Source organism: Coturnix japonica, chromosome Z (genome assembly GCF_054131305.1).
Source record: "Coturnix japonica strain WE chromosome Z, WE-NBRP24, whole genome shotgun sequence".
NCBI lineage: Eukaryota > Metazoa > Chordata > Aves > Galliformes > Phasianidae > Coturnix > Coturnix japonica.
The window spans coordinates 33,148,706-33,170,426 of NC_140702.1; the positions used below are offsets into that span (position 1 = coordinate 33,148,706).

Consider the following 21,721-nt stretch of genomic DNA (forward strand, 5'->3'; position numbering starts at 1 on the left):
TTAAAATCCCAGTAATGCTCATGAGAATGTTCTGCAAGCAAAGCCTCTATTAATCCTGCTGCTGACATACTCATACATTGTTTGATCTAAGATCTGAAGCATCTGTATGCAAGACCTGTATTTATGTTTTTAAATGTGCAGGAAGACATAATAAGGGTAAGAGTGATACTCAGTTCATAGATAATGCTCAGAATTATCTTGGCATTTGTAGTGCCAAGGAAAGGATTATACCAGTGTAGGAGCAGATGTTATTGATGCTCTGTAATGTCATGGAGTAGCTGCAGTAAGAGAAGTCATTTCATCTTTGCCAGCTCTCACAAAGTCAGGGCTGCTTTTTCACACTCCAGAGCTGCTCACTACTAGCCATTGCTAGCTGAATTGCTGCTCAATAAATTCTTAAGCACTGGCTTCATCTGGGTGCCCAGGAAGGAATATGGCAGCACTTCGTGATGTTTCAAGCAGCTCTGTGCAAAGGAAGTGTGTATTTCAGTCAAGAACATGTCTGGCACTTCAAACAGGGCTTTGCTAATGAAGGAAAAATGGCACAGCTTTTCCAGTTGAACCAGCATAAGTCATGTCAGATATAAAGCTTGTCTGTGTAGTGTGCAGCAGGGCAGCTGAGTGGAATGGCTGGTGAGGCATGGGAGGGACACTGCCTTCCTTCTTCATTTGCAACTGAGAGCTCTGGTTGTTTCTGCAGGTCCATTTGCCAGCTGGGAGTCACAGCTCTTTGTCACAAATGAAACTGGGAGTACAATATGGAAGGATTTGTGAATGTCCCAGTCTCCTGCAGTTCACGGTGGTTGTTTTGCCATTAAGTGAGCATGTTTTTCACACAGGCATAGTCTCACTATGTAAATGACTGTGGAGCTGGATATGTGAGAATATACTTCTAAAGGCATGTGTGGTAAGGGAGTAGTACTGCACGATTGGTAAGATCAGAATGTTCAGAAGCTCAACAGATTTTACCTGTTTTTCCTATGTTGGAGCTGTTCTTATGTAACTTGTAAAGCTTGAAAAAATCCTTTTTTGATATCTCTTAGGGTATTGTTTGGACATGAGTAGTTTTAGTTTGTTTTTACAAAAAGTGGGTAAATTCCACTTGTGGATTTTAATCGTGTTTTTAATAGCTGAACTCTACTGCAAGGTTAAACTTATGAATTTCATATAGCCCAACAAAATTAAGCCTTGTTTTTGTTATTTCTCTTTTGTTTTGAGAATAACTTGGATCAAGTTTTCTGCTTCAGCAGTCTCACTCAGTGCCCTTGGGGAAGCCACCCTTTAACTTGCACAACCTAGGAAGTAGCGTTTGGCTTCCTGGAATGAATGTTACTGTTCTTAAAGCACTGACATTTTTACTCAGGACCTACAGGTAACATATACCAAGGCTTCTCTTGAGGAAGCTGAACAATGTTTTGTTGTGCAGGTTTTTACCTTGTACTGTCGGTTGAAACTCTTTTTTCTCCTCCTTCTCCACCTGCTACCAGTTTATTACAAAAAAAAAAAAAAAAAAAAAAAAAAAGAAAAAAAGAAAAAAAAAAGAAAAAAAAAAGACAATAACATAACCGAAAAACAAAATACATTAAATTTAGAAGATCTGTGGTTTAAGGGTTGTCTTTTTGTTTTGCCATGTCAGTGCAGCTTTCTGTGAGCAGTGTATGCTTGGCAGTGCATACTGGGTTTGTACAGTTCATTATTAGCTGGTGTTGTGAATTGTCCAGTGTCCTGATGATGTTTGAATACTTAAGAACGTGCACTCTGCTGACAAGGTGTTTGCTTCTGAAAACTGAAAAATTCAGGGTCTGTCAGATAACTCAAGTAATTCATGAAACTTTTGAAACTGTTTTGAAAGCTTCTGTTCTTTATGCTTTGAAGATTCATCTTCTTATTGCCTTCAATTTTGTTAAGAATCCACACATTTCTCAAAAGAAGGGAGAAGAAAATTGTGAAGTGATGAAAACTGCTTAGTGGAAAACATTTTGGAAGCACCACTTGTGTATTTTGTGGTCTCAGTATTCAGGTAGTGCTCTTGAGTATATTTAGACTGTTGCTTATAATAGTGGATAGAGCATCTTTTATAAAAAATATGAGGAAATCAAATGGAGTATTTGAGTAATAAATGTTTGAAAGAAGACAGAACATACAATCTAAGCTATTAAAGTTACATGTTAAATTAAATCATGTTGATTTTAGCTTTTTTGTTATAGCGGATATGGAAACTAATGACATTCACTTCTCTGATTAATACTGAGAAGCACTTCCATATAAGGCATCCACGAAGCAGAGGTTGTAGCTTCTTTTTGTTTCTTGTTTTTCATTTTATTTTTTAAACTGATCTTTTTGCAAGTGTGACTGATACGCTTCCAGTGATCTTTCCTCTGCAAAGAGTACATTGTGTATTGAACATTTAAAATATTCTAATGCTGCTTTGCTAAGCAAATATACCTTGTGAGTTCACGTAAATTCTACAGCACCATAAAATGGTGGCTTTAAGTTCAGTCTAAATGCTCATAATCTGCTATTATCTACATGCAGTTTTGCTTCCTCTTTCCTTTTCTCTAGTGCTCTGTGACTCTTGGTCTTTCAGAGATGTAATTTTGGTACCCTGGAATCTGATTCAGAACCACCAGTATACTCTTGATTAAAATTTTGCTAGAATAGTCCTGAGTTAATGTTTGGATAAGATTGTAACATTGGGAAAGTTGACGGTGCTTGTGAGATTCAAGAAGAGTTAGGACGGTGAGGAGGAAGCTGACTGTCGCAGTCTAGCTTCGGCTAAATTAAAATGACTGAGACTTAAGAAGAGTTCTGGTATGTCAAATAACCTGTTACTGAAATAGCGGTTACTGTTTTTAAATTTGTTATCTAACTTATCATTTCGTGTAATTTTATTTTAAAACTCTAACGTCACACAAAATAGCCACAAGAACATTTTTAGCATGCTGTACATGAACAGTGTACGTGGCTGTAATTATTCATAGCCACTTGCCTGCTTAACCTGTGGCTTCTGTACAACTGTAAAAATAGTTTTCTAAAACCCCTAGAGTGCAAATAGGTTGTGGCTGACTAGATTTGAGAAGCAAATGCTAACTTGCAGTCATCAAGATCTTGATCTGGAAACAGTTTTGCTAAGATGGGTAAATGATACTGTAAAAAAGCAAATATTCCCAAAGTTAACGTTTGCCTTCGTGGTCTCTGAGAGAGTTTTCTGAGTGCTTAGAATTTGCTTATGAGATAGTTTTCTTTTGTTTCCTTCCTTCTTTTTTCTCAGTTAGTTTTTCTTGTATCTACATAAGGAGCAAGCCCAAATAAAGGATTGACTAAATACTTCTGATTTGGATGGTAGCTGGTATGCAGAAGGAAATAGTACAAGTTATTTTTTTCTGTGCAAGTGGCAGTCAGAAGTACACTGCGACACGTTAGTATGTTTTGGAGTTTGACAGATTAGAAGAAAATCCTCAAAGAAATAATTATGTATGCATGCATGTATGTATATATATATGTGTGTGTCTATATATGCATGGATATGCAAAAGATTGAAGCTCTTTCATGTGAATTTTGCTTAAGGTGACTGTCATGTTATTCTACTTAATATGTTCCAGGTTGTCTTTCATTTATAATCTAGTAGGTGTTTTCTTTAATCTTGGAGGACTTAGTCACAGTTGTCAAAATAATGAGCTTTTCATGGTGTAACATTTTTTTGTTGTCCATGTACTTTTCTCCCAACCATAAGTAATCGTTACTAGAAGAATGAGGTCTTTTCCTCAAACTTACACTGAAGTATGGATTTCACCCTTAAAATCTGACAACATTTAAGGTTGCTAGGGAGTTCTTTCAGTACCTGTTCAGATGAGAGATCTGGGTCAAATGAGAAGATCTGCGGAGTGCCTGAAAACTTCAATTACTTACATGAATGTTAATTTAGTATTCAAGTACTGGTTGAATTAAAATGTGTAATTATGCCTTTTGACAGTCTGTGACTGGTTACTTATTTGTGTTGCATGACGACAGGTGTCCAAACAGGTAGCCAACAGAGACCTGATCAAAGAATCAAATCTACTTGTACTGCAGACATCTGCATTTAGCTACCCTCACTCCAGGCCCTGAATCTGTGTGCTTCTGTATTTAAAAAAAACAACAATTAAAAAACACCCTTGACCCCCACCAGATAAGTGCAGGCATTTCCTTCCATCCCCCTTGTCAAGAGGGAAAGCCCTGAGGAGGAATGAAGTGTTCATGAGGGGCTGAGTTTTGGAGCTGAGGCATGGCAGCCTTCATGTCTTTGCAGCTGCCTACCACTTTTCCCACCTCTGTGGAGATCTGGGGCTTCCTGGACTGGGGTTTGTCCACGTGCCCATCCTTTGTACAGCTTTCAGCTCCCCCAAGTTGCTGATCTCAGCTCAGAAACTTGAAGCTGCTTGCTTCTTGGTGAGCCATTTTAAGAGTTGCTGAAGTCTTCTGGCCAGCTGATTTGCTGCCAAAAAAAAATTTTTTTTGTTTTTTTTGGAGCAATTTGACATCTACTTATAACTATTTACTTAGATGTGAGACCTACATTATAATTAAAATGTTTGTAAAAGCCACAGTATATTAGACATTATCTCTAAGGAGAGCAAAAGATAATTTTGTTCCCCTTTTAGTGTACCTACAGCTGAAATGGGTATGTTTGCACTCGAAGCAATAAGATGTGAGGAAGCATGCTGGGATCTAAAAATCAAAGTTAACAATAATCACCACGGCAAGTGGCCGTTTTTACAAATTTCAGCCCCACTTCTGTACAGCCAGAGTGATGATCAGATGTGAGCCAGCCTAAGAAAAGCTTCGTAATTTCCAGAATGATTCAGCCTATTATTGCTGTTTTTTGTTTTTTTTTCTCAAGCAAAATGAAAGGCAGGCAGTTGCATTTACAGCAACAATAAAAAAGTTGCTTATTTGCTTCTAGTGCATGTGAAAAATATCTACTGGGAAATAGCACAGGTAGGGAACAAATTTCCATGGGATATCTTGTCCAAAAAATATTGTAGTGAAAGAATCAGAGATGTCCCTTTCTGTAACCTAAAAAGATTTTTAATTACTGAAAGAAGACATTTTTCTCTATCAAAAGTAGGTTTGATGTAGCCGTTTGGAATTGCTAGTGTACTGGCCATCACAAAATGTATGTATATTGTTGAAGGATGGGGCAGACACTGTGGTTTTGATAATACGTTGTATAGTCTCCACCATTCCTTTTAGACCTGTAATATTTGTCTCAGCTTCCTGTAATTTTGTTCTGGTCTATTTCTTTTTGAGCCTTTTGTATTGTCTGCCTTGAAGTGTAATCCTCTGGATCCAGAATTGAGCTTTCAGATGTACAGCAGCAACTGTTTCAGATGTGCTCCCTTCCTATTCAGATGGGCAAGAACCCTTCTAGTGTTAAAAATCCAAATGGGAACTGTGGTGAATAGCATTTAATGACACTAACCCTACAAGTATGAACACACTAGTTTTTTTTAAAGGTATCCATATTTTCTTGCTCTGAGCTCATGTAAAGAGCAGTTTGGTAATGCAGGAGAGTGTTGAAATTGCCGTGTGTGGATTTGATAAAGCTAATTGTTTTTCTAACTGCTGGAGTCTGAATTTATAGAACATTATTTATACTTTCAGTCACAGTGTAAGAGAGGTCCCAGGTGCTTACCAGAATCAATAATTGCTACCACAAACAAATGCTGAACAATTTTGTCCAGGTGGATGTAAGAGAAGGGGAACAGACTGAGTTTGGAAAGGGCTGACGCATGTGCTTTTTACCAGGACTGCTTAGTAATTTTTTTTTTTTCTTTTATTGATTTTTATTAAGTGCAGTATCTTGGTTTATTGGATACAGATATATCAGTTCTTGTCTCTATTGGAAACAGTCTCTTAAAGAGAATCTGGGAAATGAAAGCAAAATTCTGGGGGAGGTTTTATTATAATTCCCGTAGCAAAAATGGCACTTTGGTTTTATGTGGTGCTAATGTCAAATTCTGTATATTACCTCTTGCAGAAGAGACGGATTTCTGATGACTCCACAGTTCCAGGGTTGAGCAGGAGTTTCCAAGAAGTGCCAGGTATGGTAAAATGCGGTTATCCTCTCCCTGCTTGCTGTGTGGTTCTTAGTAGATGTTACATATGTTGTACTCATAGGATACTCACAAGCAGGAAGACTAGTATCTTCTTTTGTATAGCAAACATGAATTATTTTATAAAAAGCTTGATTTATTATTCTGTTCCATTTGAGATTGAAATATTTTTCAAGAAATTCATTGTTAAAGGGACATTTTTCACCTAAGAACAAAATGTATTCTAAGCTGTGTGTTAGTTATTACTTAAAGGTCTTGTTCAGGATTGCAGATTGAATCAGAGGGGTAGTGGCCTTGCTTTCAGAGACAACTGTATCTTTGAAAGCATTGCTGGACATCCTGTATAGTTTTAATTAGAAACAAACAAACAAAAAAACCAACAAGAACAGCTGATATGGACATTCAGGTGCCTTTGAGAGTACCACTGTTTGCCATTAACATCTTTAAATAATTTTGACTGGTTGACTCAGACCCATAAGTCTAAGAAGAAATTATGTAGAAGCTGACCATGCAGTTTATGGCTTTGTCAAGAACATAAAAGATCCATCTAACACTTTGAGTAGTACCGAACAGAATTTAAGTGTTGCACAGTATAACTAAGTACTTATTAAAAGAAAAAAAACCAAAACAAACAAAAAAACCCCCAAAACAAAACAAAACAAAACAAAACAAAAAAACACTTTCAAAATCGGGGTTACAAAATCAGGCATTTCCTGATTTCCTGTCTTGGAAGTTCCAAAATTCATGTGGATTGTGCAAGTATCCCAGGTATCGGTTGCAGACCTGAGTGCAGCTTTGCAGTGTTGGCTGAGGAGAATGCACTGACTTCTTGTTGTTTGGTATTGCATTTTATTAATGCAATATTCATTAGTCAGTTGATGCAATAGTGATAAAAGTTTCTGAAGTTAACACCTGTAAAAGATGACACTATTTTCCACATACAACTCTGTGGTGTACTTTGCTTCTGTGTTCTCTGTGGCGGATGGAAAAGATGGCAGTCTTGTTCCCTGATACTGGTTTCTCAACTTCTCCCATTGCAGAGCCTGTTTTGTGGTGTGTTTTTTGTATTTTGTTTTTTTTTTCCAGAAGGTGGACCAGAACACTTTATTTCCAATCAGTCTGTTAAGTATTCCTTTGATGCCCACTCATGTGAGGTAGATGTTTTTCTGTCTCAGAAACAGTCAAAATAGCAACTCTCTGCTTTCTGAATTTATACTAGTATTTCACATTGTTTATTCCCTGCTAGCAGGTCCTTATTCTGAAATTTTTCCAACAGTTTCATTTTTTTTTCCTATTTTCTGTCCTTTGAAAGCAGGAGCTTCTCTATTCCTTTTTCTATGCCTTTGCACTAGTTGTGTGTGTCAACAGGAATGTTCACAGCTCTCTGTTTACAGCAGTGCTCTGCCAAACTGAGAGGAGCTCTGTTAATTGTTGCTTTTACTGCAGTTGCATGTTTTCAGTCACCATAAGTACAAACATGGAAAACTCATGCACATGGTGTGCAGATTATTTTACTCCACTTAAACAGAAGTTCAGTTAAAAACAGGAGCAAAATGGTAAAATGAGATTCATTTAAATTTATCTCAGAAAATTTTCAGCAATTTTACAGAAAAAAGTAGACTTGTAGTCACTTTAATTAGAGTTGAATTATTTAACTAAGCTTTTCAAGTTTGTTTTTGCATTACTTAATAAATGCAATTGCCGCTTATATTTTATTATAAAACCTAAAGCATTATGTGTCAAACTTTCCAAAACTGCAAAGTACTCAATTCAAAGACAGTGAACACCTATGGAGGTGTGCTTTTTGTTCCTTCTGCCCCTTGTGTTACATAAAAACAGTTTCATAGTAGATCATGGGTGACTTCCTAGTGGATGTGAATTAAGGAGTTATTCCAGATAATTTTCAGCACAGTGAAGGAGGAGAAGAGGAGGAGTAATTAAATTGAAAGCTAAATTAAAGGACAGGGTCCTGAGAGCATTTTAATCACTATTTAAACTAGGAGGCGTAAGAACATCTTGCATGATTCGGCACTCTGGTGTGTTACACCCCTCTTTTAATATGCAAAACTTTACCTTAGATCAGCAAATAAATTCCTTGCAAACTTAATAATATGAAAAGGCTCTGTCTTGCAAACTTATATATGAAATGAGATATTTCTTCTTTGAGAAATTCCCTGGCCCACAGCAGAGTAAGCACTAACTCAGCCAGGTATTTTGTCTTCTTCAGAAGGTAGTACCATGTGTTTTATTGCCATTTTGCTTCTCCAGAGATAGATGAGCTAGGCTAGAATTATAACCATGGCATTGGGAAGACAAAGAATTGTTCACAAAGAAGATTTCTTAAGCCCCTAATAATGTCCTAGAATTCTTTCTTCCAACTGCCGTTTTTCCCCTGACGTTTCCATTAAAATAAGATTACTAGGCTGCCTTCAAAGTAATCATTTAACTGCTGTTTCTTCTCTAGATACTTAACTGTAAGACTATCGGCATCACAATGTGCGTGGTATTTCTGTAATTCATATTCATGGTCTTAACAAGTTAGATAGAGAAACACAGTTGCTTGGCTGTGGCAATAAACAGGAAAGGTACAAGACAAACAAACCTAGTTAAATTAACTGAAATTACAGTGAGTTGAAAAACGATTTTTTTTGGGTATATTTTCCATTATAATAGATCTGAACCAAATCGAGAATTAAATAATGATAATAAAAAAATAAACTGCTTTGCTTGAGCGAATTGTATTTACCAAATACGAAGTTGTATTTATCAAATATATCAAAACAGATGTAAACGCTTCTGATGGATTTGTACTTTTTTTCTTTCTACTCCCTGCACCAAGTGCATAAAAAGACACGGCTAAAAATGACAGTTCGGTTCATAAGATCCTGAGAATGTGAGCTGGGGCAGGTATATTTAAATAGCATTTAGCATTAAGCTACATTTCTTATGTTATTTGCTCTCTGAAATCAGTCCTAGTGATTTATTTGATCTTTATTTGAGTATTTACAACAGAAGGTGATTTTTTTTTGCCTCACTTTTTTAAGTAAGAAAATATGTACATTGGAATCGAATTTTGAGCATCAAACATAAGCTCAAAATATTTATACTACAGATTCTGGATTGAAGTGAATGCTTATGTTAACTGCTTTTTTGCCATGTAATCTGTGGAGTGTTTTGAAGGATTTTATTTTCACCTATGAACTCTTAATCCAAATTAACCAATGTAGACAGCTGTAGAAGTACTGCAAGATCAGTGTATGCAATATGCTATTTCTGGCAATCCTCTGTTTTCTATTCTACTTCTTGCTCCCCTCCTCTCTCCACAGCATCATTTATTTCTTCAATGAATTTGAAGAATGCTTTCAGTGGCGCTTCTCAGCAGCTCTGCAGCCTGTGGAGAGTGTGGGTAGTCTGTATTCAGCGTCCCGGAAATTGTGTGTCCCCTTGAAGAAGTGATCTGCTGAAAATAAATACTTACAAAGCAGACTGGAACAGTCCTTCTGCAGTGCTCTCAAACTCTGAAATGCCTGGTCTCTAACACTCCCTGGAATTTGCATTTCTTTTGCTAAAGAAACACTACCTGCTGCAGTTATCCAGGGATTCTCAAGGAGCAAGGGAACTGAAGATGGCTCAGCTTGATTTTTATTCAGTTTGGGCTGTTTTGCTGGAATTGGCAGTGGCATTTGGTCCAGTACCAAGAATCATTTGGGAGCACAGAGGTAAGAAGAGAAACTTCCTTAGTGTAATGTGGGGCACTGCAACAACATCAGGATTTTTTATGTTTGTTCTTCCAGCCTGCTTGCAGGAAGTTTGGTCAGATGTTTCTGGTTTTGCTCAGCCTATCTGTAGTGCTTCAGACCAGAATGTTCATAAGTCACTTGGGCACTGAGCTGACCGATTGCATATCCTGCAAACAGTTGTGAAGTGTCACTTTTTAAAAGAGGAGTTTTGGATTGAAATTTCTCAGATGGAGGATCTTGTAGCTGAATCTTGCTCCAAGAGAAAAACTCAACAGCTATTTTGTTTTAATAAGTTATTTAGACTTTAGGTCTGAACATATGTAACAAAATGTACCTCACCAGCTATTTTTTTTAATTTTTTTTTTTAAATGCTTTATCGTGGTGAGGTGAATGATGATGCTGAATTGTCTTGAGCACTAGGTAAATCATCCAGTGAAGGAAAGAAACATTAAGTCCTCTTCTGGTAGTGTTCTGTGATGCCTGGAGTTTAACCTTTGTAGCTTTTTCCACAGACCCCTTCCTTTGCTGTACTTGGAAGTTGCAGCAAGTAGTTGTAACCTCCCAATGCAGTTAGCAGGAGGTGGCCAATGAAGCAATGAAGGATCAGATACTCTTGTAGGCTTTTGGTTTAATTGTTCAGCCTACACCTGAAGAGAACTCTGGAGCACAGGCTGTGAAGTAGTCACTTGCTGTTGTTGAACTTCTCTTTTTTTTTTTCCTCCTGCATTTTCATGCATCATGGATATTTTAGCTCTTAAAAGATTCTTCGAATTGTGCTTTTACTGTTGATTAAGATTAGGCACCCTGGAATGCTGTAACCAAATAAATATATGCGTGTCATGAAGAAGATGCCTTAAATAAAAATGCTAAATGCTGAAGAGTCACACTACAGGAAAAGATAAATGGAGGTTAAGAACATAAATAGCTGTTTCATGAGATGGCTGTAGGATATACTTTTCCTGTTTTTCCTGCTTATTGATAGTATTGTATTCAAGTATGAGAAGCTTTGAATAGAAGTGAAATTTTAGATCATTGGAGGAGTAAACAGGTAGAATTGCCTGAACCAGGTCATCCATTCGGAAAAGATTTTCCTGTGAAGTGAAAGATTTTAAAATGCACACATACGAATCTAATTTAAAATAAATGTTTCCCAGAGTTCTAAAGATAAAAAGGTGCCATTTTTTGTGTTAGAACTGGGAGTAGTAGTATGTTTTCTGCCTGACCATTAAAAATGAAACTGAATTAACCGCGTGGTAGTCTCCATTACAAAGTCTGTCACCCCAAATTTCAGTTTCTTTTCTATAACAGTCGTACGTGCAGAATAAACCTGTTTATTAATAATTCTGCCATCTTTCTCCAAGTGGTTCTGTTTCAGTTTGCATGTCTCTTTCCCTCATGCCTCCATCTTTCTTCTGTCTTCTTCCTTTTTATTTTGATTCTCCCTTATTCCTTTCTGTTCTGTGCAATTATTTCCAGTCTCCGTTCGAAAATCACCTTGTTTGCATTGTGTATATGGTTCCTTTGTAGGTTGTGTCTTTCTGCTGGGGTAGTATTTGAAATGTCTTCTTTCTTGGTGCAGGATTATTGGTTAGACTTGTCCGGGGAGGCTGAATTCATGTGGTGAATTAAATTTTCCACAGTATGTGGAAGGTAGAGGGTGAGGAAAGAACTGACAGTAGATGTGTGAATAGGAGGTTAGAAAAAGGAAGAATTAATGACTGGAGAAAATGAAGGAAGACATGAGTTACAGGGATCATTGCAGGAGGAAATTTGTAGGCATTTGAAATTGAACTAGAAAGTAGGGACCATTGATTTTAACGTCAGTGATGGGAGCTGCTGTTTGTGCTGAATGAAGCTTCCAGGGGTATATATATCAACTGTTATGTGTGTTGTCCAAAGTAAGCTTTGTTGCTTTCAAAGATAGTCAAAGGCTTTTAGGCAATTTAGATTAATGACCCATAAACTTGACCCAAGGTGATCATGTTTCTCCATGTCCTGCTATTTTCATTTCAACAGAGGTACAACTAATACATTTTCATGAAACTGGAGTGTCAAACTACTCAACCTTGCTGTTAAGAGAGGACAGAGATGTTTTATATGTGGGAGCCAGAGAAGTTATCTTTGCATTAAATGCAGTGAATATTGCTGAAAAACAGCATGAGGTATGCATTTAAATACATTATCCTCCATATGAAAATCATACTTCCAGTCACTTCATTTTCTGTTATCAGTAGAGCTGTGCTTGAGATGAGGGTCTTACGCCTTAGGTTTCTGCTTCTGTTTGATGTTTTGAGTGGTGCCTGCACACATGTGATGGCACAGAGAGATACAATCCAGTTCACTAGGCATTAGCTTACCTACAGAGATACTTTGGATGTTCTGACTCTTCTCTGAGTGGGTTGACCCATGCAGAAATCTGCTGATGTGATTGTGTTACCCCAAGTTCTTCTCAAGCTTCTTACTCATCCACAACACAGACCGGTGCCTAGAGACATGGTGTGGATTCCCAACCAGGACGTTTTGAAAGATAGTCTTGATTTTTAATCGGAACAAAATGTTTAGGGATGGTGATAGGAAATTTTGCATGCATATAAAACTTGGTTTTCAGTTGCTACTTTGAGTGGATATAGCTGTGAAAGTTATTCTTTAACATAAAATATAAGTTGGTCCAGTAAGGTTTTTACGTGTTTTTTTTTTCTTCTTCTTTTTAATGCAAATTTAATAAGAAATAACTAAAACAATTACACTTGCATTTCCCTAATGAATATGTTAATGAAGATATTCATTAATTGGAAAAGAAGGATTATAATGAACCCAGAAGATGCTAGCAGTGGTTCTGCACTCTCTGATGACCCATTCATTTGAAAGCATCATTTTTTCTGAAAAGAATAGCTTTAAGCCTTTGAAAGCTACTGAGAAAATTAATTATAAATAATGCAGACACAAATATTAAAATTGTTTGTTTTGTGCATTGTGCAAAGTCTGAATTTACTGCATTTGCCTTAAAGTGTTCTGAATACAACTTTTTGTTGCTTGTTTTTTGCTAGTTGCACTGGAAGGTGACTGAAGATAAAAGGACTAAATGTGCAGTCAAGGGCAAATCAGAACAGGTATGTTCTATTGAATCTGAAGAAAGATTGACATTTCTTGTAGGAGGAGAGATTATAAAGAAGAAGGGTTCTGAGTATTTGAAATTAAAGTCTTCAGATCACCTATATTATTTAATTAACTCATGCTTTGGAAACTAAAGTTAGTTCTCTTGTAATTCTTAGTTCATTAATTCTTGCTGTTGAAACTTGTTTGAAACTGAGAACATTCTTATGTGCCTAGTATAATAATTTTTTCCATTATATTAATAAACCATCATTACTTTTACTGAGCTAATTGATACCACCTGAATGACTGCTAATTTTACCTGCTTTGCTTTAGGATGAAGGGTTTATTTTCAAGGCCACTGTTTTTCCACCAGTGCATTTTTCACTAACTGCATACATTTTTGTGATGCTAAGCAGGTGTGCTCCTTGCTGGTCTGTCTGCTCAGACAGCTCGCCAGTGCTTGAGCAGCCCAATCTATGTGGCAGTGCAGGCAACTCAGACACTGGGCTCCCTCAGGGTTTTTGGCAGCCTCAGACCCCTCCAGGACCGCTGGCACGGGCTGCCTTGTGCATACTGCCTTTCTTTAGAGGTAGTTTATTTATGGTGATTGGCCTTAGGTGGTTGTGCCTTTCCCTTTGTGTTGTGCCACTGGCTTAATAGTATTGCAGACTAGGGGTTTACTTGGCAAGATTCATGGTCAGGCTTTCATCATGGTTTTGAAAGTGCAGGGTTCAGAAGACTGCATGTGCAAAAAGTAGTGCAGCTATCCAATTAGAGAGTTTTGACATGTGCGCCTCACATCTCCAATTTCTTTGTTGCACATTGACTATAAAACTCCAGGTGCACCCGCAGACTCATCTGAGGTGTAGTATGTTTCCCTCCCTTTTTCACTTGAACTGAGAGCCATCAAGGCAATTTATCTGCCTAACACAAGGTGTGATGGGCTGTTGAGGACCAGTTCCTCTTCCTCTTTGGCTCTTCCTGATGCATTCTGATTACTTTATTCTCCAGGTTTGACTGAGGTTGGTAGCAATAATTATATACAGTCATGATGGGTGTATATGATGTGACTCATCATACGTGCACCTTCATCACTTTTGCAGGCATGTCTAGGTATGCACAGGTCCTTTTCAGAGATTATTGATGGTGGATTGGAAAGAATGGTAGAGTCTGTAAGTAGGTACTTTGCCTTAGCTCTCTCAGAACTCCAGAATGTTCTTCCTATTTTTTTTCTGCCCTTAGATAAGCAGGTTTCACTATGTTACGCTTATTCCCAGCAGTGCTTTTTCTCCATTGTACTCAGGATTTATTACTAGCTATGATTATGCTGTAGCCATAATGTCTTGCAAAGTGCAGTTGTTTCAAGTGTTATAAGTATTAAACAATCACTGCTATTTCTTATACTAAAATGGGCAGTCCTCTCCCTCACCTATCTTCACTATATTATGTAGTGCTAGCAAAAAACAATTTACACTTCTGTTCAAGAAACTAATCTGGCGGAAAACTTGTTTTGTTCTTTTTGTCTCCAGTTTTCTTCCATCCCCAACCCACCACACAGTTAGAGAAATACTTGGTTTGTCTCATAAGAGTGAAGAGTAAGGACAATGGTTATACTTGCTTAAATAGTTTATGGAACTGCAGTACAGTGTTGGAACCTAGCTGTGTAGCAGAGAGAATTAAGGGATGTTGATGATACTGTTTTTCTCCACTGAGTGCATGTTTACAGTGTTTGTCATTGTAGTTTGGAATTCTTATGGCATGGATGTCCAACCATTTGACTACTCTGGGCCTCGGAGAACAAAAGGGAATTGTTGTGGGCCATATATAAAGTATATGATACAGTTAAAAAAAAAAAGAAAAAAGAAAAAAGGATGGCTGCATAGGACTGTGTTTAGCCAATGTATCAAAATGCATGAAAGTATTTGCTGTAACTTGGGCTTGCTGTAATTTTTCCTTTCAAACACTGTTACTGTCTGAAACAGCACAGACAGCATAGATAAGTTGATTTTTCACCTTCAAGGCACGTGTTTTACCCAGTTAAATGAGTGAACAAATCCATCAAAAATGCTATATCTGTGAACCATTTTTCATCTTAGCATTATGGCACAAACTTAATTTTGATTCCACAAGGGACTAGATTTTATTTTGCAAATCGTGAAGTTTTTTTTTAATCATCTTACACCAAATTAGCCACTCAGAAAAGTAAATAATGTCCCCATAATTGGCATCCATACTTTTAAGGAACTCCTGGAATTGGTGATGATTCAGTCCCTTGGACTTCACGAAATTCACAGCTTTGATGATGATTTGCAGAATATTATCAGTTTTTAAAGCTTTGTCATGTGAATTTTGTTGATGTGCAGTGCAGTGATGTTTCAGCAAATGTGAATTGTCAGTGGCAATTTCATCATCTTCTGTTAATCTTATAAGTCCCTCTTTTTTCACTAACTATTGCTGGAATGCCATCAATAGCTACACAAGATATATTCATTAAAGGAAATGGTTTTAATATGTTTCTTTTATTGCTTCATACAAGCCAAGAGATTTAGTTGTGTCTTCTAATAGCACCAAAGAAGTCATTTTTTCCGTTCCATTAATATTTGTTATCAATACTTCTAATGAAAATGGCAAGGTGAGCCATATTTGTAGCCATCTTTTGCTAAAGCATAAAGTATCAAAGCATAAAGTTTGAAATTAGTGTCTTTACTCTAAATTTCTTCCAGTATATTTTCCAGTTTCTTTAGTTCACCTGGCTACCGTCTGGTGAGGTAAACTGATTTTTCTGAAATCCATTTTTTTTATAAGGACACATTATATCTGCCATGCTTTCCATGCATTGCTTAACTAAGAGTCACCATGAGGAAATGACTTTGATTTTTTTTTCCCAGTCAAATCTGCTACCACCTAACTAACTTTTGAAACAGAGTCAGTTTGAATTTTAACTTCTTACAAAATACTTGGTTGAGGTGACAGACTTTCTTTCAGTTCCACTGTTTTGTCTTGGTGATACCTTCTTTGATGTGCATCAGATTTGGCACCATTTCTGCATGTAGTGTGTTTTCAAATTTAATGTTCAAAAACTGACACAGTTTCTTTGCAATTAAGCATAGTGCCATATTATTTCTCAGCGCTGCACTGTGCCCTGCCCATGTCCTGTGCTGGAGCAGTTGGTGGGGCAAAGCTGACGCCGTGAAGGTGTGGTAGCAGGGTGTGGGTTGCAGAGCAAGCTGTGCTGGACTGCAAGCAGGCTGCAGGTTGGGCATGCTTGCTTTTTAGCATCCTTTTTTCAAAGCTTTGTTCAAACTCCTTACTGTCACAATGTGGCATGAATAGCAGCAACAGGAGAGTTGACAGCACTTTTGTTTATTTTTGTTGGAATGTAGAGCTGTGGTTTATCAGACCTGTCCTTTTCTCATCCTTTATTACAGACTGAGTGCCGTAACTATGTGCGTGTCCTACAGCAGCTAAACGACACTTTTCTTTATGTGTGTGGTACTAATGCATTTCAACCAACTTGTGATTACCTGGTAAGAGTATGTAGATTTTGTGACCCAGTAAAAACTTCAACAAAAAAGCAGCTCATCTAAACAATGAGTTAATCTTTTTTTCCCAAATAGCATTGCAATTCCAGTGCTTGTCATAGCTTCTGAAATATTCATGACAGTCTCTCACGGTGATAATTAGAGTACAGAAATAAACTACACTGCTCCTTTTTGAAAACTCTGAATTATTGATTCAGCTTGGTTATCAGCAGATTTACTCTTTCGTTACTTTTTGTAGTTCTCTGTGTATTTTACATTAGCATAGAAGTACTCCCTGAAACTGAAATGACATTCTTTGTGACCATCCAGTGCTGAATCTCTCTGAAATTTTTAATATTCCTGTCTCTGCTTGTCTTGTCTCTGCTTCTGGCAGTGCCATAGTTTTGTAATTCTGACTGCTTCAGAATGAAGTCTTGGCTTAAGATCAAAACTCCCTTTTTTCATTGCTTAATCTTCTGTTGTTCTCCTCACTGTGTCTCTTTATGATTCTGAAATTCAGAGTTGTTGTAATTATGTTCAACTTTGCTCTTTTTTGTCTCCCCTGCCTCTGAGTTTTTCTGCCAGTAGCCCTGGAACATTACCAGAAGTCACTGTCCTTAGACTCCAGTGTCTTCATTATGCAGCATAAGTGATTATTTTCCCAGTATTGTTGCTTCAGCTCTCAATCATCTTTCTGATCCTTATTCCCTTGATTTTTAATGGTTTTATGAAGTAGCAGTCATTCTGTTGTTTTTGAAAAATACGTCTAAGTTATACGCTATCTAACAAATTCAACAGTTTCAAAAATTGCTAAGTGCACTTCAGAAAGCGTTCTGAGTTTGTAAAACTGACAAATTTTGTGCAAGCTAATTTAATAATTGCAAGTTCTTGCCTTTCATCATCTTAATTTCTCCGCCTTCCATATTGTTTGGTTGGTTTTTGTTGGTTTTTTTTTTTTTTTTCTTTTGCAGATGTCTCTTTCCTATGTTTCTCCTTCTTTGCCTGGATTTAACTTTTTGTCTGTTCTTTGTTCCTACTTCCCTCAATTTCCTTTTCTTCTTAGTTGTTTTCTGAAAACTCCTATCTGTTTTATAAACTTGGGAAAGTAGGTATTTCACTGAAAGTTACTGGTATGTTACTGGTTGGTTTTTAGTTACCTTTACATGATTAAGTTAGTAGAAAGAAAGGGTACAGATGGTTGGCATGTGGTTTTCAACTTAATTTTTTGCAGAATTTAATTATGTTCGAGCTCGAAGGTAAGAATGAAGATGGTAAAGGTAGATGCCCATTTGATCCTGCTCAAAGCTACACGTCTGTTATGGTTGGTAAGTTCTGTCTTTGCATACTTCATTGCGATGTATAAATATTCAGCCTTCTCCACTATTGTTCTCCAGCCTTTCAGTATTAAGATGGTTTCTAAATCTTTACTGTGCATGTAAGTAGATATAAAAAGTACTCATGAGTTCAAAGTTAATGTGTTTCTTATAAGTAGAACATAGGAAAACTTCAGGTTGTTCTGGAAGCAACTTTTAAAACAACAGCTTTCAAGGTAGTAATTTTCAAGTGCTTTAGTCCAGATAGTGTAAATGTGCTTTGACTGCCTATGTAGTACCATTTACAGTAATCTAAATGACTTTAACAAGTGGAATTTTTAACTTTCCTGAAGACATGGTGAAATGGAACAGAAAAGTGAGTTATGTATTGCAACTACATTACCACATGGTTAGACTACTAAATGTTGACGGATAAAACCAGAGTTGATAGCTCTATCATAGTGTCACAAGATCATAAAAGAGAAGCTTAGAGTAATATGAAAAATGTCACTAGGAAACAAGAAAAAGAGCTCACTCACTATGTTGTTCTTTAAATTCTTAAGTTTAGTTGGAATCATGGTGGTACATAAAAAGAGAAAAGCAGTTAGTTCAAAAACTTCTGTGGCAATTCATAGATGCATTTTGATACATGAACATAACGTTTATATAGAAAGTGTTAAGGTATAGTGGAAACAGTGCTGACTTTGGCCAGGTGCTTGTGTTGGAGAAATAAACAAATTGTAAAATTGTTAGCTCTGAGAATGGTCAGTAGAAACATAGAAGACGTGTCTGGAGCAACTGAGAGGGAATTTTTGTTTATCTTTTCTTGTGAGAAGTTTAAGCTAACATAGTCTCTCAAAATATTTATATATCTTTTTTGGTAAACAGTGCATAAGAAAGTTTAAAATATTTGATTTTGTTTTAAAGATGAAGAGCTTTATTCTGGGACTTCTTACAATTTCTTGGGAAGTGAACCTATTATTTCACGGAACTCTCAGCAGAGTCCTCTGAGAACAGAGTATGCAATACCGTGGCTTAATGGTAAGTGGGTGTGAGAGCACAGCAGATCAAATCATTGTTTCTTTCTTCAGTGTCACAAAGTCAGACAAAGACTTTGAGCTTCTTTTTTGAGGTAAGGAGCAGTTGTTCACTGTCTCAAAGAGGGTGACTTTTGTTATATTGAAGTATGTCCTTATTAGATTTTTTTTCTCTGAAAACTTTCAGAACTTTTATCAGCACCAACAATGAAAACAGCTTAGAGACACATAGACTTTGACAGTCAAGTGCTGTGTTTTATTTTGTATCCACTTGTTCATCCTTACTGTGATACAACATACTTGTGATGCAGTAAGAAGAATATTCCTTGTCCTCAGCATATATATTTTAAAACTAGTATGTTCTTGGTTCCTGATTATGACAGTTCTTGACTTTCTGAATTGGCCAGGTTTTGTGAACTCTTAGAATTTTGTGGCTCTTGGCCCAAAAAAGACTGAAATAATGAAGGCAGCATGTTGGTAAAAAAACAACAAAAACAAAACAAACAAACAAAAAAAACCCAAAAACAAAAAAAACCCCAGCATCCAAGAAGGACAGGATTCTGAATTTGTAGTACATCCTGTTATTATTGTTGTATTTGTTATTTTAGTTAGCAGCAGAAAGACTAAGTGGCTGGTACTATGTACATGTAGTTGAAGTTGTTTTTACAAGATGAAGTTAGCCTAAATCTTATATGTGATTTAATGCATGAGGAATGAAGGACAACAGTGAGAGTATGCATGTTTAAAAACCAGTGGGGTTTGGGAGAGTGGTTAGTAGTTTTAGATTTGTTACAGTTTTTCTGTGGCACTGTGTGGTTTTCCTATGTGTCCAGCCACATAGGAAAACTGGTAGCTGACCAGCCCTGGCAAATTATTGCTTGTATGTTTTAGCTAATTCTATCCTTAAATATGAATGAACAGAAATAAACAATGTGGCTTTTCTTAAGTTTGCATCAGGAGGGAGAGGTGGGCAGTGGAGGATAGATCCAGACCTATCAGAAAACCCATGTTTGAATGTAGGTGTAAAATGAGCAGTAATGAGATACAATAGATAAAGAAGTATTAGAGATCTTTAAGGTATGGTATGTTAAATAGCTGGGTTTTTTTCCTCCACTGTTGTACTGTTTTAGAAGTGTTATCATGGGCTCAACAGTGTAGGCAGATCAGTAACTGAAGAACAGATAAATGCATTGTGAAGTTTGGGAGAAGAAAATTCCTAGAAAGTGTTCAAGAAAATAAAGTTAAAAGAGTTGTTTATAAAGTAGAACTATTCTCTTTGTATTTGTAGAGCCAAATTTTGTTTTTGCTGATGTGGTAAGAGCAGATCAAAACAGCACAGATGGAGAAGATGACAAGATATACTTCTTTTTCACCGAGGTGTCTGTGGAATATGAATTTGTTGGAAAACTTATGATTCCAAGAATAGCTAGAGTGTGCAAGGTGGGACATGGTTCAATCGCCTTTTACTAATTACAGTAGATTTTGTTTTTAGTGGAAAAAAAAATTACATTTATTGTAAATTAAATGGAAATGGTTTAACTTCATTTCACTGAAACAGCAGTTTTAACCAGTTTGTCATAACTGACAATGTGTCTTTCTTGCTTTAGAAACTAATACTTGACTTAATTTAATTAACAGTGAAATTTCAGTATGTGTGAGGGTTCTGTCCTCTCCTGGGAGGTGTTGGAGAATAACAATGGTTAAAAAAAAAAAAAAAAAAAAAAAAGACTCTTGATTCTGTTTTATTTTTTAAACTGAAAATGTAATTATGGTCCCAGAGGGGGGGGGGGGGGATGAAAAAAAAGAAAAAAGGCTTAAGTTGCTGTTGAGCAGATAGGAAGTGTGTCATATTCAAGTTATTCTCAGGCAGAAGCATGTAAGGAAGATCATTTTATCATTTTTTCTGTAGTCACAGCTACTTACAGCAGATGGGACTTCTGTGGTGCTGCCAGAGCCACAAACAAGCAGTCTGCCGCACTTAGTGTGATTAAACCTTAATTATTTTGGTTCAATCAAGTAGTATTGGTTAAAAATCTTGCTAATGGAAGAAGATATTTTTCAAGTACAAAATATCCTTTCCGTTGGAGTGTTATCACCTAGCCATTTCATTTTGATTAAGTTGAAATGTTTTATTCTAACTTTTCTATATTTAAATATGGAAGTTGAGATATCAATAACAAGTTAGTGCCTTTGAAATTTCTATTAAATAATCTGCTGGAGGTAGCTTTACATGGGACTTAATATTATAGCCCTCTGCCCACATACAGCTTGTGCGCTTTTCAGAACAGGAGTATCACAGAACATGAGAGATGTATTGCTTCTGCTTGATAATAAAAGGAATCAATGGCAGATTGCAGTTCGAAAGGAATTTTTACTTAATTTTTACTTAGATCTACTTAAACTTTCAGTTTTTCTTCAGTTCTTTACATGAAAGCTCTGGATAATGAACAAAAACTATTAACAGTGCCCAAATATGCCTGTTTTTGTAAAGAAATAACAGAGCTAGAACTCATAAACTAAATTTTTTGAAGCATTTCTAGTCTGGTAAAAGATATCTTTCAGTACTACAGATCCTTCGTAAACATCATAACTGCCCACAGGAATAGGCCAATGGTGCATTTTTTTTCCTAGTGGAATTGTTAATGTCAGGCATCTTAAGTGTATATTTCAAAATTACAGTAGAAATCATTTGTGTTTGGATGTCAAAGAACAAATGAGCTGTTGCTGATTTATGTTAAAGGATGTGTATAGTGCCTCCATGTTTATTTTAATTGTTACAGTAGGCATTTGTGTTTTATAAAGTTACATTACTGATCTCTATTTTTCAAGTACTGAAGAACAGTTCTTTTAGAAGTCCAGTGTCTCATCTTATTTCTAGATGTTTACAAAAACCATTCTGCGTTATTTCTGTTGACTCCA

The 21,721-nt window shown here is 36.6% G+C and overlaps 1 protein-coding gene across 17 annotated transcripts in view; it reads left to right on the forward strand.

Annotated features, from left to right (window-relative positions):
- Window positions 1–21,721, forward strand: part of SEMA4D (semaphorin 4D) — an 86,827-nt gene that overhangs the window by 42,269 nt on the left and 22,837 nt on the right. For all 17 annotated transcript variants that reach the window (XR_014939421.1, XR_014939419.1, XR_014939420.1 and 14 more), the window contains 8 exons: window positions 6,020–6,083; window positions 9,422–9,814; window positions 11,852–11,997; window positions 12,883–12,945; window positions 16,360–16,458; window positions 17,684–17,777; window positions 18,693–18,806; window positions 20,091–20,242. Coding sequence is in view for 13 of the 17 variants with exons in the window: in XM_085529003.1 (XP_085385129.1) it covers window positions 9,721–9,814; window positions 11,852–11,997; window positions 12,883–12,945; window positions 16,360–16,458; window positions 17,684–17,777; window positions 18,693–18,806; window positions 20,091–20,242 (762 nt within the window). In the remaining 4 variants the exon portion in view is untranslated. The remainder of the gene's footprint in view (window positions 1–6,019; window positions 6,084–9,421; window positions 9,815–11,851; window positions 11,998–12,882; window positions 12,946–16,359; window positions 16,459–17,683; window positions 17,778–18,692; window positions 18,807–20,090; window positions 20,243–21,721) is intronic.